This window comes from Scyliorhinus canicula, chromosome 6 (assembly GCF_902713615.1).
Source record: "Scyliorhinus canicula chromosome 6, sScyCan1.1, whole genome shotgun sequence".
Classification (NCBI taxonomy): domain Eukaryota; kingdom Metazoa; phylum Chordata; class Chondrichthyes; order Carcharhiniformes; family Scyliorhinidae; genus Scyliorhinus; species Scyliorhinus canicula.
In genome coordinates, this window is record NC_052151.1 from 179,201,420 (window position 1) to 179,217,275 (window position 15,856).

Here is a 15,856-nt window from a genome sequence, read left to right on the forward strand (position 1 = left end):
TAATACCCCGAGAGATTGGGTAACGCCAGCCCCCCCCCCATCTCTACCCCGCTCCAAGAAGACCCTCTTCACCCTCGGGGTCCCATGCGCCCAAACAAAGCTCATGATGCTGCTAGTCACCCTTCTAAAAAAGGCCCTAGGGATAAAGATGGGTAAACACTGAAAAAGGAACAAGAACCTCGGGAGAACCGTCATTTTGACGGACTGCACTCTACCCGCCAACGATAGCAGTACCATGTCCCACCTTTTAAATTCCTCCTCCATCTGCTCCACCAGCCTGGTAAAATTAAGCTTATGGAGAGTCCCCCAACTCCTGGCCACCTGCACCCCCAGGTATCTGAAACTCTTCACTGCCCTCTTAAATGGGAGTCTCCCAATTCCCTCCTCCTGATCACCTGGGTGTACTACAAATACCTCACTCTTGCCTAAATTTAACTTATAGCCCGAGAAGCCCCCAAATTACGCTAACAGCTCCATCACCCCCGGCATTCCCCCTTCTGGATCCGCCATATACAACAGCAGGTCGTCCGCATACAGCGATACACGATGTTGCTCCCCACCCCGCACCAGACCTGTCCATCTCCCTGACTCCCTCAACGCCATAGCCAAAGGTTCAATCGCCAGTGCAAAGAGCAAGGGGGACAGGGGGCACCCCTGCCTGGTCCCACGGTAGAGCCTAAAGTACTCCGATCTCCTTCCATTGGTAACTACACTTGCCATCGGAGCCGCGTAGAGCAGCCTCATCCATTTGATGAATCCCTCCCCGAATCCGAACCGCTCCAGCACCTCCCACAGGTACCCCCACTCAACTCTATCAAACGCTTTCTCCGCATCCAGCGCCACCACTATCTCCGCCTCCCCCTCCACTGCCGGCATCATAATAACATTTAGCAGTCTCCGCACATTCGTGTTGAGCTGCCGTCCCTTGACAAATCCTGTCTGATCCTCGTGTATCACCCCTGGCACACAGTCCTCTATCCTGGTGGCCAGGATCTTCGCCAGCAGCTTAGCGTCAACATTGAGGAGCGAGATAGGCCTGTATGATCCACACTGCAAGGGGTCCTTATCCCGCTTCAGGATCAGAGAGATCAGTGCCCGCGACATCGTCGGGGGCAAAGCCCCCCCCCCCCCCATGCCTCATTGAAGGCTCGCACCAACACGGGGCCCACCAGATCCACAAACTTTTTATAAAATTCCACCGGGAACCCGTCCGGCCCCAGCGCCTTACCTGACTGCATTTGTCCAATCCCCCTGACTAGCTCCTCCAACTCTATCGGCGCCCCCAGCCCCTCTACCAGCTCCTCTTGAACCCTTGGGAAACATAGCCTGTTCATGAAGCTCTCCATCCCCCCTCTCCCCATCGGAGGTTCTGACCGGTACAGTTCCTCGTAGAAGTCCCTAAAGACCCCATTTACTTCTGTCCCCTTCTGCACTACATTCCCACCCCTATCCGTCACTCCACCAATTTCCCTAGCTGCATCTCGCCTGCGGAGCTAATGCGCCAACATCCTGCTCGCCTTCTCCCCATACTCATATACCGCGCCCTGCGACCTCCTCCACTGTGTCTCCGCCTTTCTGGTGGTCAACAAGTCAAATTTGGCCTGCAAACTACGCCGTTCCACCAGCAACCCCTCCTCCGGTGCCTCCGCGTATCTCCTGTCCACATCCAGGAGCTCCCTCACCAGTCTCTCCCTCTCCTTCCTTTCCCTATGGGCCCGGATGGCGATCAGCTCCCCCCGGATCACTGCTTTCAGAGCCTCCCAGACCATCCCCACCCGGACCTCCCCCGTGTCGTTGGTATCCAGATACCCCTCAATACTTCCCCGGACCCTCCTACACACCTCCTCATCAGCCAGCATCCCCACATCCAGGCGCCAGAGCAGGCGCTGGTCCCGCGCCTCCCCCATCTCCAGATCAACCCAGTGCGGAGCATGGTCTGAAATCGCTATGGCCGAATACTCTGCATCCTGCACCTTCGGGATCAATCCCCTGCTCAGGATGAAAAAATCTATTCGGGAATAAACCCTATGGACATGGGAGAAAAAGGAATACTCCCGCGCTCTCGGCCTCCCAAACCTCCAGGGATCCACCCCTCCCATCTGGTTCATAAACCCCCTCAGCACTTTGGCCGCAGCCGGTCTCCTACCCGTACTTGAACTGGACCGGTCCAGTGGGGGATCCAGCACTGTGTTAAAGTCTCCCCCCATGATCAGGCCTCCCGCCTCCAGGTCCGGAATGCGGCCCAACAAGCGCCTCATGAAGCCGGCATTATCCCAATTCGGGGCATGTACATTTACCAGCACCACCTTCTCTCCTTGCAGCCTACCCTTCACCATAATATATCTGCCCTCCTTGTCCGACACCACCTCAGCCGCCTCGAACGCCACCCTCTTCCCCACCAGAATCGCCACCCCCCGGTTCTTCGCATCCAATCCTGAGTGAAAAACCTGCCCCACCCACCCCTTCCTCAGACGAACCTGGTCCGCCACCTTCAAGTGGGTCTCCTGGAGCATAGCCACGTCCGCCTTCAGCCCCTTCAGATGAGAAAATACCCTAGTTCTCTTAACCGGCCCATTCAATCCCCTCACGTTCCAGGTAATCAGCCGGATCAGAGGGCAACCTGACCCTCTCCCCTGCCGGCTAGCCATAGCTTATCGACTGCTCGCCCCAGGCCAGCTCGCCCCGCCTGACCCGTTCCCCATGGCGATAACGCCTCTCCTCTACCCCCCCGGCCCACACCAGCTCCTTCCTGGCCATTCCAGCAGCAACCCCGTATCCCCCCCCCCCACACCCCCCCAGGCTAGGACCCCTCCTAGCCGCGACGCACCCTCCATGGTACTTCCGTGAGTCAGCTGACTTCTGCTGACCCGGCAGCTCCCGCCAAAACCCATCTCCTCCCGGCATGGGGTCATCCCCCTCTTGCCACACCTCCTTGGCACCGCTTCAGCGGAAAGAAAACCAGTGAAGGCCACGCCCCCACCTCCAGCTCCACCCCCCCTGCCCCGCAGCGCGGACATCCAGAGGAAAGCCCGCGCTTTCACATTGCCACACCCCACCCTTCTGACACAGCTCCTCAAAATCCAGTTTCACCCCAACCCCCAGCCCCGTACAGAAGAGAACATATAAAGCACATACCCCCAACGTTCCCCACATACCCAAAACCCATACCCAACAGACAAACCCACCCGGAAACAGAGCAAAAAGAAAACCAGCATAAGAATAACACCTGTCAAAATTGAAGAACAGCAACAGCAAAAACAGCAACGGCCATAGTGTGTCCCCAGACCCTAGTTTGAGTCCAGCTTCTCTGCCTGTACAAAGGCCCACGCCTCCTCCGGGGACTTGAAGTAGTGGTGCCGGTCCTTATATGTCACCCACAGACGCGCAGGCTGCAGCATTCCAAATCTGACCTGCTTGGCATGCAGCACCGCCTTCGTCCGGTTGAACCCGGCCCGCCGCTTTGCCACCTCCGCACCCCAGTCCTGGTAGATTCGCACCACCGAATTCTCCCACTTGCTGCTCCTCTCTTTCTTGGCCCAGCGCAGCACACACTCCCGGTCACTAAACCGATGGAACCGCACCAGCACCGCCCGCGGGGGTTCATTTGCCTTAGGCCTCCTGGCCATCACTCGATGAGCTCCCTCAAGCTCCAGGGGCAAATGGAAGGACCCCGCTCCCATCAACGAGCTCTACATTGTGGTCACATACGCCGGGAGATCCGACCCCTCCAGCCCCTCTGCCAGGCCCAGGATCCTCAAATTCTTTCACCTCGTGCGAATGTCCAGCTCCTCCAAGCGGTCTTGCCACTTTTTGTGAAGTGCCTCGTGCAACTCCACTTTCCCCACGACCTCCTCCTCCCTCTCAGCGGCCTGCTGCTGCAACTCCCGAATCGACACCTCCTGTGCCGCCTGGGTCCCAAGCAGCTTGTTTGTAGTCGCATTCAGGGAGTCCAGCAACTCAGCCTTCAGCTCCGCAAAACAGCGCAGAAGAGATGCTTGCTGCTCCTGCGCCCACTTCCACCAGTCCTCGGGTGTTCCGCCGGCCGCAATTTTGTCTTTCTTCCCCTGCTTTTCTTGGGGAGCTGCTGCAGCTTTTGCCTTTGCCCCCCTCCGGGTGAGCACCATAAATTATGGGGAATGCTCCTCTAGACACCTTCCCCCACTGGGATTCGTCGGGACAGCGTCGCCTGCTGCTAGAATTCAGCTTTCATAAAGGCCCTCAAGTCAGCTTGAGAAATCTGAGCTGGCCCTTCCCCCGCCTGCCTGCTTGTAGAGGCTCTTGTTTGCTGCTGCTTCCGCCCAATCTTGCACTGTTTCTGAGGGTCTGATAACCCAGAAACATACTATTCCTGGGGGAAAGTACTCCTTGAACATTCACCAACGGCTTTTCATAGAAATTCCAACCAGTGCCGCCCAAAAAAGAGCTCTTTTCTGTAACCTTGGGCAGGAGCTGCCACTGTGTGCTCACTCACGTCATGCTGCACACCGGAAGTCCCGATCTTATCGTTCTTGATCTTGCCCCACTATGTATTGTCGAACATGAAGGCTACCGACCGCTGGTCGGTGATGAGGGTAAACCTCCTACCAGCGAGGTAGTGCCTCCAGTGCCGTACAGCTTCCACGATGGCTTGAGCTTCTTTTTCAATTGAGGAGTGTTGAATTTCAGAGGCGGAGGGTACGGGAGAAAAATGCTACTGGCCTGCCTGCCTGGTTAAGGGTGGCGGCGAGGGAGACCTCTGACGCGTCTCTCTCCACCTGGAAGGGGACGGACTCATCCACCGCGCGCATCACGGCTTTGGCAATATCTGCCTTGATGCGGCTGAAGGCCAGGAAGGCCTCAGCCGCCAGTGGGAAGATGGTAACATTGATCAATGAGCGGGCTTTGTCCGCATAGTTGGGGACTACTGGGCATAATAGGAAAAGAAGCCGAGGCACCTTTTCAGGGTCTTGAGGCAGTGGCGATGGGGGAGTTGCAGCAGGGGGCGCATACGGTGGTCGGGGTCGGGCCCTAGAACTCCGTTTTCCACGACATAGCCGAGGATGGCTAGTCTGATTGTGCGGAAAACATATTTTTCCTTGTTAATAATGAGGTTGAGGGCTTGGGCGGTTTGGAGAAACTTCTGGAGGTTGGCGTCATGGTCCTGCTGGTCGTGGCCGCAGATGGTGACATTGTCCAAGTACGGAAATGTGGCCCACAGACTGTACTGCTCCACCATTCGGTCCATCGTTCTTTGGAAGACCGATACCCCGAAGGAAGTGGAAGAGACGGCCGTCTGCTTTAAAGGCCGTGTAGTGGCAGTCCTCCGGGCGGATTGAGAGCTGGTGTTACGCTGACTTCAGATCTACCGTGGAGAATACCCGGTAGTGTGCAATCTGATTAATCATGTCCGTTATCTGTGGAAGGGGGTACGCATCAATGTGCGCATACCCGTTTATGGTTTGGCCATACAACCATCCGGATCTTTTCCCCAGTCCCGACGACCACCACCTGGGCTCTCCAGGGGCTGTTACTGGCCTCGATGATCCCTTCCCGCAAGAGCCGCTGGACCTTGGACTTGATAAAAGTTCAGTCCTGGATACTGTACCACCTGCTCCTGGTGGCGACGGGTTTACAGTCGGCAAATAGCGGGGGAGGGTCGACCTTCAGAGTTGTGAGGCTAGAAACTGTGAGGGGGCAGGGGCCCGCCAAACGTTTGGGTCAGGCTCCTAAGGTTGCACAGGAAGTCCAGTCCCAACAGAAGAGGAGCGCAGAGATCGGGGAGTACATAGAGTTTAAAGTTAGCGTATTTGATGCCCTGTATCGCGAGGTTAGCGACGGTGTGCACTGAATGCGATCCGGAAGCGAGGGAGATTGTTTGAAATGTGGGGGAGATTTTGAGCGAACAGCGCCTTACCGTGTCTGGGTGAACGAAGCTCTCCGTACTCCCAGAGTCAGAGTCAAACAGGCAGGGCGTTAAGTGCCCACTGACCCGGACAGTCATCATGGAGTTGTTCAGGTGCTTTAGGCGTGACTGGTCAAAGGTGACCGCGCCAAGTTGCGTGGTCAGACGTGGTGCGGTGGTCCCAAGATGGCTGCCCCCGTCGGTCGCACGTGCCGGGCGGCGGTGAAGACGGCGGCCCCCATGAGTCGCACGTGGGAGACGGGGGTCAAGATGGCGGTCCCCGTGAGTCGCACATGTTGTATAGTGTCGAAGATGGCTGCCCCCACAGACAACACGAGGCGGGTGACGCGTCCGAAGGGGACGGAGCCGGCAGGCACGCAGCCACGCTGCAGGGTCTGCGGGCCCGAGAGTCGGGCCTGTGGTTTGGAGGACTTGGACCTGGCCAGGCAAGTTTTGGCAAAGTGTCGTTTCTTGCCGCAGTCGCTACAGTTCGTGTTTCGAGCCAGGCACCGCTGCCTGGGGTGCTGGCTCTGCCCGCAAAAGTAGCAGGGCAGCCCCCCGGGATGGACGGGCAGCCTGGAGGCACAGGCCTGGGGTACTCTCTGGTCAGGAGTCTACGAGGGGGGGGGTCGCATGATCGGAGGGGAAAGCATTGAGGCTCTGGAACGCTACTTCTATGGAGGTGGCTAGTTTTACCATCTCTTCTAGGTCCAGGGCTCCCTTCTCGTGCAGGCGCTATCTGACGTAGTTGGACCGGACTCCAGCCACGTAGGCATCCCGGACGGCGAGTTACATGTGTTGGGAGGCCGTGACGACCTTGTAGTTGCAGCTTCGCGCATGGACTGAGGTCGCGTAGGTTCTCAGCAATTCCCCGGGTCGTTGGCAGCGAGTGGTGAGGAGATGCCGCGTGAACACTTCGTTCACCGGGCTCACGTATTGGCGCTTCAGCATCATGAGCGCGTCTGCATATGTGGTCGTTTCCTCGAGTTGCACGGAAATTCGATGGCTCACCCGGAAGTGGAGGAGGCTAGGCTTCTGGTCGTCGGTGACGGAAGGCGAGGTAGGTCTCGAAACATCGGAGCCAGTGTGAAAAAATCCCTTTGGCTTCCGCGGCCTGTGGGTCAAGTTCCAATCGGTCAGGTTTGAGGGGTGCTTCCATAGTGATGTTGTAGTTGATTATATTGATGCGACCATCAATTCACACAAGACAGAGAGTTGAAGTGAACAGTGGCTTTAATCAACTAGAACAGTGCCTGCCTGCGACTGCTCTGCACTGAGAGCCGCCGACAGGGCAGCTGCTCTATATACCTCCTCTCAAGTGGGCGGAACCCACAAGGGCACCAACATGATACAATCGGTGTAGTACAGTACAATGGTCCATAGGTGGAGCCCACATGGGCAACAGCATAGTACAATGTAGTACAGTGGTGAATGGTTACCATGATACGTTGACCACAATATTAAGGAAAATTATCTTTTTATAAAGTTAAGGGTGGCTGCACAATGGTTAGTACTGTTGCTTCACAGCGCCAGGATCCCAGGTTCAATTCCCACTTGGGTCACTGTGTGGAGTCTGCACGTTCTCCCTATGTCTGCGTGGGTTTCCTCCGGCTGCTCCGCATTCCTCCCACAAGTCCTGAAAGATGTGCTGTTAGGTGAATTGGACACTCTGAATTCTCCAGCTGTGTACCCGAACAGGCGCCATGGTGTGGCGACTAGGGGATTTTCACAGTAACTTCATTGCAGTGTTAATGTAAGCCTACTTGTGACAATAGTAAAGATTGCCATTGTACTTCCCATCATAGAATTGATATGGTAAAGGAGGAGTCAATTTGGCCTATTGTGTCTGAACCAGCTCTCCCAATGAGCATGGTGAAGATTGGTGGAGCAGTGGATGACGTGGAGGGCTGTTGTAGGCTGCAAAGAGACATTGATAAGATGCAGAGCTGGGCCGAAAATGGCAGATGGGGTTTAACCCTGTTAAGTGCGAGATGATTTATTTTGGTAGGAAAAATTTGAATGCGGATTACAGGGTCAACGGCAGGGTTCTGAGGAATGTGGAGGAACAGAGAGATCTTGGGGTTCACGTCCACAGATCTCTGAAGGTTGCCACTCAAGTGGATAGAGCCGTGAAGAAGGCCTATAGTGTTTTAGCGTTTATTAACAGGGGACTTGAGTTTAAGAGCCGTGGGGTTATGTTGCAACTGTACATGACCCTGGTGAGACCACATTTGGAGTATTGCGTCCAGTTCTGGTCACCTCATTATAGGAAGGATGTGGAAGCATTGGAAAGGGTGCAAAAGAGATTTACCAGGATGCTGCCTGGATTGGAGGGTAGATCTTATGAGGAAAGGTTGATGGAGCTAGGGCTTTTCTCTTTGGAGCGGAGGAGGATGAGAGGCGACTTAATAGGAGGTTTCTAAGATGATGAGGGGGATAGAGTGGACATTCAGAGACTATTTCCTCGGATGGATGTAGCTGTTACAAGGGGGCATGACTATAAGGTTCAGGGTGGGAGATATAGGAGGGATGTCCGAGGTAGGTTCTTTACTCAGAGTGGTTAGGGTGTGGAATGGACTGCCTGCTGTGATAGTGGAGTTGGACACTTTAGGAACATTCAAACGGTTATTGGATAAGCACATGGAGCACACTAGAATGGCAGGGAGTGGGATAGCTTGATAAAAGCAAATTGCTGCGGATGCTGGACTCTGAAACGAAAGGGAAAATGCTGGAAAACCTCAGCAAGTCTGGCAGCATCTGTAGGGAGAGAAAAGAGCTAACGTTTCGAGTCCGATTACTCTTTGTCAAAGCTAACAGACATAGAAAGTAGGAAATATTTATACTGTGGAGTGAGAATGAAAGAGGAGTCATAGGCACAGAAACGCAGGGAAACTGGGTGCTAATGGCCACAGATACCAAGGGAAAGAGTGTTAATGGCAGTACCCAGAGAGGACAAAAGATGTGAAAGGCCAAACAGCAGGGAAACTAACATCAGAGGATGAACTGTACGTGGGGGGAGGGGAAGGGGGAAGCAAAGAGGAGATAGGTGCAGGAAAGGTGGCTAAGATTGGGGGAGGGGCGAGAAAAATTAAATGTATATCAAGAAAGAAAGAAATGGTAAAAGACAGTTAAAATGAATTGAAAACAAATGGGTCGAGGTGGGGCTGATCATCTGAAGTTGCTGAACTCGATGTTCAGGCCGGAAGGCTGCAGTGTGCCTAACCGAAAGATGAGATGTTGTTCCTCCCGTTTGCGTTGCGCTTCACTGGAACATTGCAGCAGGCCAAGAACAGACATGTAGGCATGGGAGCAGGGTCTTTTGTTAAAATGGCAAGCAACAGGACGGTCAGGATCCTGAATGCGCACATGATAGCTTGATCTTGGTTTCGGACAAGGCTCGGCACAACATCGAGGGCCGAAGGGCCTGTTCTGTGCTGTTCTATGTTAAGTGCCATGCCCCTGCCTTCTTCTCTCCCCCCCCCCCCTGTTTCTAGTCAAGTAATCATCCAATGCCCTCTCAAATGCCTGCATTGAACTTGCCCATACCACACTCTGGGGGAAGTGCGTTCCAGGCCCCAACCACTGTGGGAAAGAGATTTTTCTCTCAAAACACATTTGCTACTTTTGCAAATTACTTTAAATCTGCATCTACTGGTTCTTGAATCAGTATACCCACCCACCCCAAAATCTCCTCTGTCCAGTTCCCTCAGGATTTTGAACATTCCTCTATCAAATCTCCTCTCAACCTTCAGAATGGTTTCCCCCAGCTCCCCGGTGACGTTAGTAAACTTCTGTAACAAGTAGCTGAATTGCAGAAAGCCGCAACCCCTGGGTTAGACCCAGCTGGCCCATCTTCAATTGCTGAGGGGATTGTGGTAATTAGTCTGCGTCCACGGCGGTAGGGGAAATCAGCACATCACTGGCAGCGCCCAGTCGGGGGAATAGGGTGTGGTTAATATTGGGGGGGCACGCAGGCCCGGATAGCCGACGTTCGTCATGTCCATAAAAATATATTTTTTGGAAAACGCGCAACCAACGGCACCAGAGCCTGGTCTCTATTACTGATTATACCTTTTTTCTGCGGGTGTTGTCCCCGAGGCCCGGAATCGCTGCTGGAGACCGCTCTCGGCCGACAGGAGGGGGCCAGCGGTTGGGGAATAACGTCCATCCCGGCGAACATCTTCGGTGGAAGCGGCCGAGCCGCGGACTAACGGCATCGGGTCACCTCAGTCGTATGCGCGCGCTCCGCAGTTCCGTTCGATTAGGATTCGCGCGTGCGGCCGCTGCCGCGCACTGTTGTGGCCATTCGATTATCTCGCGCGCGCTTTCCGCGAGACGCCGACCGTTAGATTGGATTGCTGCGCGCGCGACCCTCCGCCGAACTGGCCGCAGGGCGGACTTGCCCTGAGCGGTTGCTGACCAACCTGCGCCCTAACGGAGTCAGTTTTTTTTTTACAGAGATTTGGGGAAGTGAGGAAATCAATCCTACTTTTCTTTTAAAAATGCAATCCCGGCTTTATTGTTAAAGCTTCAGAAGACCGGTTGGTAAGTTTTAGGTTTAACATTCTGCCAATTTTGTTTTTTGTGGCAGTTCTGCTGAAAGGTCATCGACTTAAAACATAAAATCTTTCCACAAATACTGCCTCTTGTGCTGAAGGTAGCCAGCACTTTCTGTTCTCATTTGTTCTGAATATTTTTTGGGTATTATGTTCTATTCTTGTTTTGGGTATTGTGTTCTATTCTTGTTTTTGTTTTACTATTAAGTTTGCTACCCCACAAATAGCAATCGGATTCATAGATTTCATAGATTTTACAGTTCAGAAGGAGGCCATTTGGCCCATCGAGTCTGCACCGGCCCTTGGAAAGGGCACCCTATCTAAAGCCACCTCCACTCTATCCCCATAACCCAGTAACCCCATCTAACTTTTTAAAAATAAATTTAGAGTACCCAATTCATTTTTTCCAATTAAGGGGCAATTTAGCAAGGCCAATCTACTTCACCTGCACATCTTTGGGTTGTGAGGGCAAAACCCACGCAAACACAGGGAGAATGTGCAAACTCCACACAAACAGTGACCCAGGCCGGGATCGAACCTGGGACCTCGGCGCAATTAGACAGCAGGGCTAATCCACTGCGCCACCATGCTGCCCCCCCATCTCATCTAACTTTTTTTTGTGGGGGGGGATCACTAAGGACAATTTAACATGGTCAGTCCACCTAACCTGCACATCTTTGGACTGTGGGAGGACACCGGAGCACCCGGAGGAAACCCACGCAGACGTGAGGAAAAAGTGCAGATTCTACACAGTGACCCAAGTGGAACTCTGGTGTGGTGAAACAACAGTGCTAACCAATGTGCTACCGCAACACACTTTTATTTTACTATATTTTGGTTTAACAATGTGATAATTAACATTGTTCAGTGAAGACAGGATTTTTTTTTAAACTTAACGAGTTGCCTGAAAGGATGGTGGAAGTAAGTTTAATACCATCTCTCAAATGGGAATTGAGAAATGGCAAATTTACAAACAATTTGCGCAACAGGTCAAGTTAGTTGTTCCATAGCTGATTCTGTGTGGTGGTGCTCTCCACTAACCACATGCTACTGTCAAGCTAAAAAATATTCTGCCTCTCACATTTGTGATAAATGAATTTCTGTGCCTGTACATTGCCACAGTCCCAGAGAACCATGGGCTCTCTCCTTTGAGAGCTGACTGGTGGTGATTTAACTTGGTCACCACACCTCAAGTGAGGGGCAAGGTGTAGAAGGCAGGGCCTTCATGAATACCTCAAGCAATACGGGAATTGAACCTATGTTCTTGGCATCGCACCACATCACGAACCAGCCGTCCAGCCAACTGACCAATAGACAGAGTTCCCACAATTTTCAACTAAGCCATGCTTGCAGAACATAATGCTGAATGTTAATGTAATTCCATGATTGGCCAGCATTTACTGAACAATCCAGAGTGTGCTAAGAATTACACTGATAACCAATTTAAGATTGTCAATCCGGTTTGTGATGTAGCTCACTTGGGCTTTCTCAGAGCTGCATATATTCATATAGAACATACAGTGTAGAAGGAGGCCATTTGGCCCATCAAATCTGCATCGACCTACTTAAGCGCTCACTTCCACCCCACCCCAATAACCCCTCCTAACCTTTTTTGGTCACTTAAGGGCAATCTATCATGGTTAATCCACCTAATCTGCACGTCTTTGGACTGTGGGAACAAACCAGAGCACCCGGAGGAAACCCACGCAGACACAGGGAGAACGTGCAGACTCCGCACAGACAGTGACGCAGCAGGGAATCAAACTTGGCAATCGAAACTTTGCAGGCAAAATTAATATGCCCAGACGTTACAACTTCTTTGAATGAACAAAAGCATGGGGGCCAGGACTTCCCTCGTGCATTTGCCATGGCAATGCCTCAACAAATCAGAGCTAAATTGCCAACTAATCAGTACCCTGGCATTCTTAATTCTGTCCAGTTGAGTGCAAGATAAGAGTCTTCAATAGCATGGGTGGGATTCTCCGACCCCACCCGCCGGATCGGAGAATCGCCCGGGGCCGGCGTCAATCCCGCCCCTACCGTGTCCCAAATTCTCCGCCCCCCCCCCCGAGATTCGGCGGGGGCAGGAATCATGCTGCGCCGGTCGGTGGGCCCCCCGCGCCGGTCAGCGGGCCCCCCGCGGCGATTCTCCGGCCCGCGATGGGCCGAAGTCCCGCCGCTGACAGGCCTCTCCCGCTGGCGTGGATTAAACCACCTACCTGACCGGCGGGTATAGCGGCGTGGGTGGGCTCCAGGGTCCTTGGGGGGGGGGGGGGTAGCACAGGGCGATCTGACCCCGGGGGGTGCCCCCACAGAGGCCTGGCCCGCAATCAGGGCCTACCGATTGGCAGGCGGGCTGCGCTGTGGGGACACTTTTTCTTCCGCCTTCGCCATGGTCTTCACCATGGTGGAGGCGGAAGAGACCCCCTCCCCTGTGCATGCGGCGATGACGTCAGCAGCCCCTGACGCTCAGGCACATGCGTGGACTTATGCTGGCCAGCGAAGTCCTTTCAGCCCTGGCTGGCGTGGCACCAAAGACCGTTCATGCCAGCCGGCAGAGTGGGAACCACTCCGGCGTGGCCTAGCCCTTCAATGTGAGAGCTTGGCCCCTAAAGGTGCGGAGACTTCCGCACCTTTGGGGCGGCCCGACGCCGGAGTGGTTCCCGACACGCCGGGACCCCCCGCCTCGTCGGGTAGGGGAGAATCCCGGCCCATGTCTTTTTTTCAGCAATACTCAAGGTCTCTATTACCAACTGATATTTACAAGGCTTTCAGGAAAGAATGGGCATGTAGAACTAATTGGATAGCTATTTCATAGAGCAGCACAAAGACACAGTGGCCTGAATTTCTTTTTGCTGTAAGATTCCATGATCCTTTATTGGCTAGCTAGTACCCTCCACCATAATTAGGAGCTCAAATGTTAGCCTGGTGGAACATTATCCCATACTGTTCCCTCAACACATTCATTTCTTCTTCCTGGCCAATGCCTCAGGCTGAACCAGACTTTTCACAACTCTGGCAAACTCCTTTAACTGCAGCTCGGCTTCTGACTCCATATCCTCTCTAACACTAAGATTATCTTTTGTGAGGGCCACGAAGAATCCAGCACGAGTTTTCAGGATACAAAGAATTAACATTTATTTACTATAATATATACACACACACACACAGCAGCAGCAGCAGCAGCAGCAGCAGCAGCAGCAGCAACTTCCCTTGCTGCTCACTCCTCTCTCTCTCTGCTGGTTCCAAAGTGGCCAGCTCTATTTATGCAGTGAGTCTGCCAATGATTTCTCCGCCCCCCTCATTGGGGAAGCTCATATTCCCATAGGATTGTGGGATTGTCATTAGTCCCCAGCCAATGGTAAGCAGGCAGGTTATAACATCCCTCCCCCTCCAAAGTCCAAGGAATCCAGCGAAGACCCTGGCGAAGGAGGGCGTCGGACTCGTTTTGCCGCAGGCCGGACACCATTTGCACGAGGCGCTGGATCGGGTGGCGTGTAACGAGATGGAGAGCGGCGCTTCTGTGATGAACGGCGCAACAGTTGTATCCACGGTTCGTGGGCCCGAGGATTCCCCCTCTGAGGGGTCTTGTGTCTCCATCTCGGAGTCAGAGTCTGCTGCCTCCGTCATCTCGGCGTCTTTATCTCCACACGGTTCTGTCACGACCTGCGCAGGCTTTGAGTGAGGCACCAGAGGAAGATTGTGAGGAATACTTTCCATTGTGTCTGGTCTCTGTGGCTGTAGAAATGAGCTCCTGGGGTGGAGAATCTTTGGAAGGGATAGTCTTCTGGACCGAACATGGTCTACATGTTTGCGCTGGAGACGACACTGGGCTTGCACCTGGTAAGAGATAGGGCCCGTTTGGCGAAAGATTACGCCAGGGACCAACTGGGCACCACCAGCAAAATTCCGAACGAACACTGGGTCACCGGGCGTAAACTGCTGATGCCGAGAAAAACCATGTCCCTGCCGTTCTTGTGTGCGGCGTACTTTTGCGCCAATGTCCGGGAAAACCATGCTAAGGCGGGTGCGAAGTCTCTGGCCCATTATGAGTTCTGCGGGAGCTACCCCAGTCATCACATAGCGGGGTGGTCCTATATGAAAACAAAAACCGAGCCAGTCTCGTGTCCATCGACCCGGAAGACTGCTTCTTTAGGCCTCATTTGAATGCCTTCACGGCGCGCTCCGCCAACCCATTTGAAGCCGGGTGATAAGGGGCAGTGCGGATATGACGTATGTCGTTCACCTTCATGAACCTCGCAAACTCCTCACTTGTGAGCAAAGTGCCATTGTCCGTGACCAGCACCTCGGGGAGGCCATGCGTACTGAAAGACAAATATATCTTCTCGATTGTTGCGCAGGACGTTGTGCCTCCCATCTCATGCACCTCTAGCCATTTAGTCTGGGCGTCGATTAATAGCAGGAACATGGATCCTTGAAAAGGGCCGGTGAAATCCGCATGCAATCGTGCCCCAGGCCGCCCTGGCCATTCCCAGTGATGTAGAGGCGCAGCCGGCGGAAGCTTCTGATGCTCCTGGCAAATGGAGCAGTTTTGTGCCACCTTCTCAATGTCGGTGTCGAGGCCTGGCCACCAGACATAACTCCAGGCCAACATTTTCATTTTGGTCACACCTGGATGCCCATTGTGCAAGTCTCTCAGTATCAGCTCCTGTCCTTTTTCCGGGACAATCACACGCGTCCCCCACAAAAGGATGCCGTCTTCCACACTGAATTTGGACAGCTTGGAGGAAAATGCCCGCAACTCGCCTGGGAGCTGTCTATGCTGCCCACCAAACAGGACTATGTGCCGAACCTTTGACAGGACTGGCTCCGTCTAGGTCCACTCACGGATCTGTGATGCCGTGACAGGTAAGGTGTCCATATAATTTAGGGTTGCAACCACCTCACCGGTCGTGGGGGTCGACATGGGACCGGTCGATAAAGGCAAAGGCAATCGGCTCAGTGCGTCGGCATTCCCTATCTGGGTTCCTGGTTTGTGCTCCAGAGAATACTCGTATGCAGCGAGCAACAAAGCCCAGCGCTGGATCCGTGCGGAACCAAAGGGCGGTATTGGCTTATCCTCTCTAAAAAGTCCCAGCCGAGGCTTATGATCAGTCAAGATAGTGAAGTGGTGGCCATATACGTACTGGTGGAAACGTTACACCGAAGAGACCACTGCCAGGCCCTCCTTCTCGATCTGTGCGTATTTTTTTTCCGCTGTAGTCAATGTGCGGGAGGCGAAAGCTATCGGCTGCTTGGCCCCGTTCTCCATCTTGTGGGACAGGACGGCCCCAATACCATACGGGGATGCATCACATGTGACCAGCAAAGGCTTTCCAGGATCATAGTGGGTTAGTAACCCAGAAGACGACAATTGTTGTTTTACCCGCCGGAAAGCAGTTTCTTGCGGCTGACCCCA

The 15,856-nt window shown here is 53.7% G+C and overlaps 1 protein-coding gene and 1 long non-coding RNA gene across 18 annotated transcripts in view; one reads left to right on the top strand and one right to left on the bottom strand.

The window, feature by feature from the left end:
* Positions 1 to 10,297, bottom strand: part of disc1 (DISC1 scaffold protein) — a 201,561-nt gene extending 191,264 nt beyond the window's left edge. For 7 of the 17 annotated variants that reach the window (XR_005461041.1, XR_005461043.1, XR_005461042.1 and 4 more), the window contains exon 1: positions 9,953 to 10,296. Coding sequence is in view for 7 of the 17 variants with exons in the window: in XM_038800517.1 (XP_038656445.1) it covers positions 9,953 to 10,061 (109 nt within the window). In the remaining 10 variants the exon portion in view is untranslated. Of the gene's footprint in view, positions 1 to 9,952 lie in introns of all 17 variants that reach the window. The other 10 variants (XR_005461048.1, XM_038800513.1, XM_038800514.1 and 7 more) reach the window with 4 other exon arrangements.
* The window catches only part of LOC119967685, a 130,889-nt gene continuing 125,302 nt past the window's right edge, over positions 10,270 to 15,856 (top strand). The window contains exon 1 of the long non-coding RNA XR_005461049.1: positions 10,270 to 10,426. This is a non-coding gene — a long non-coding RNA (uncharacterized LOC119967685). The remainder of the gene's footprint in view (positions 10,427 to 15,856) is intronic.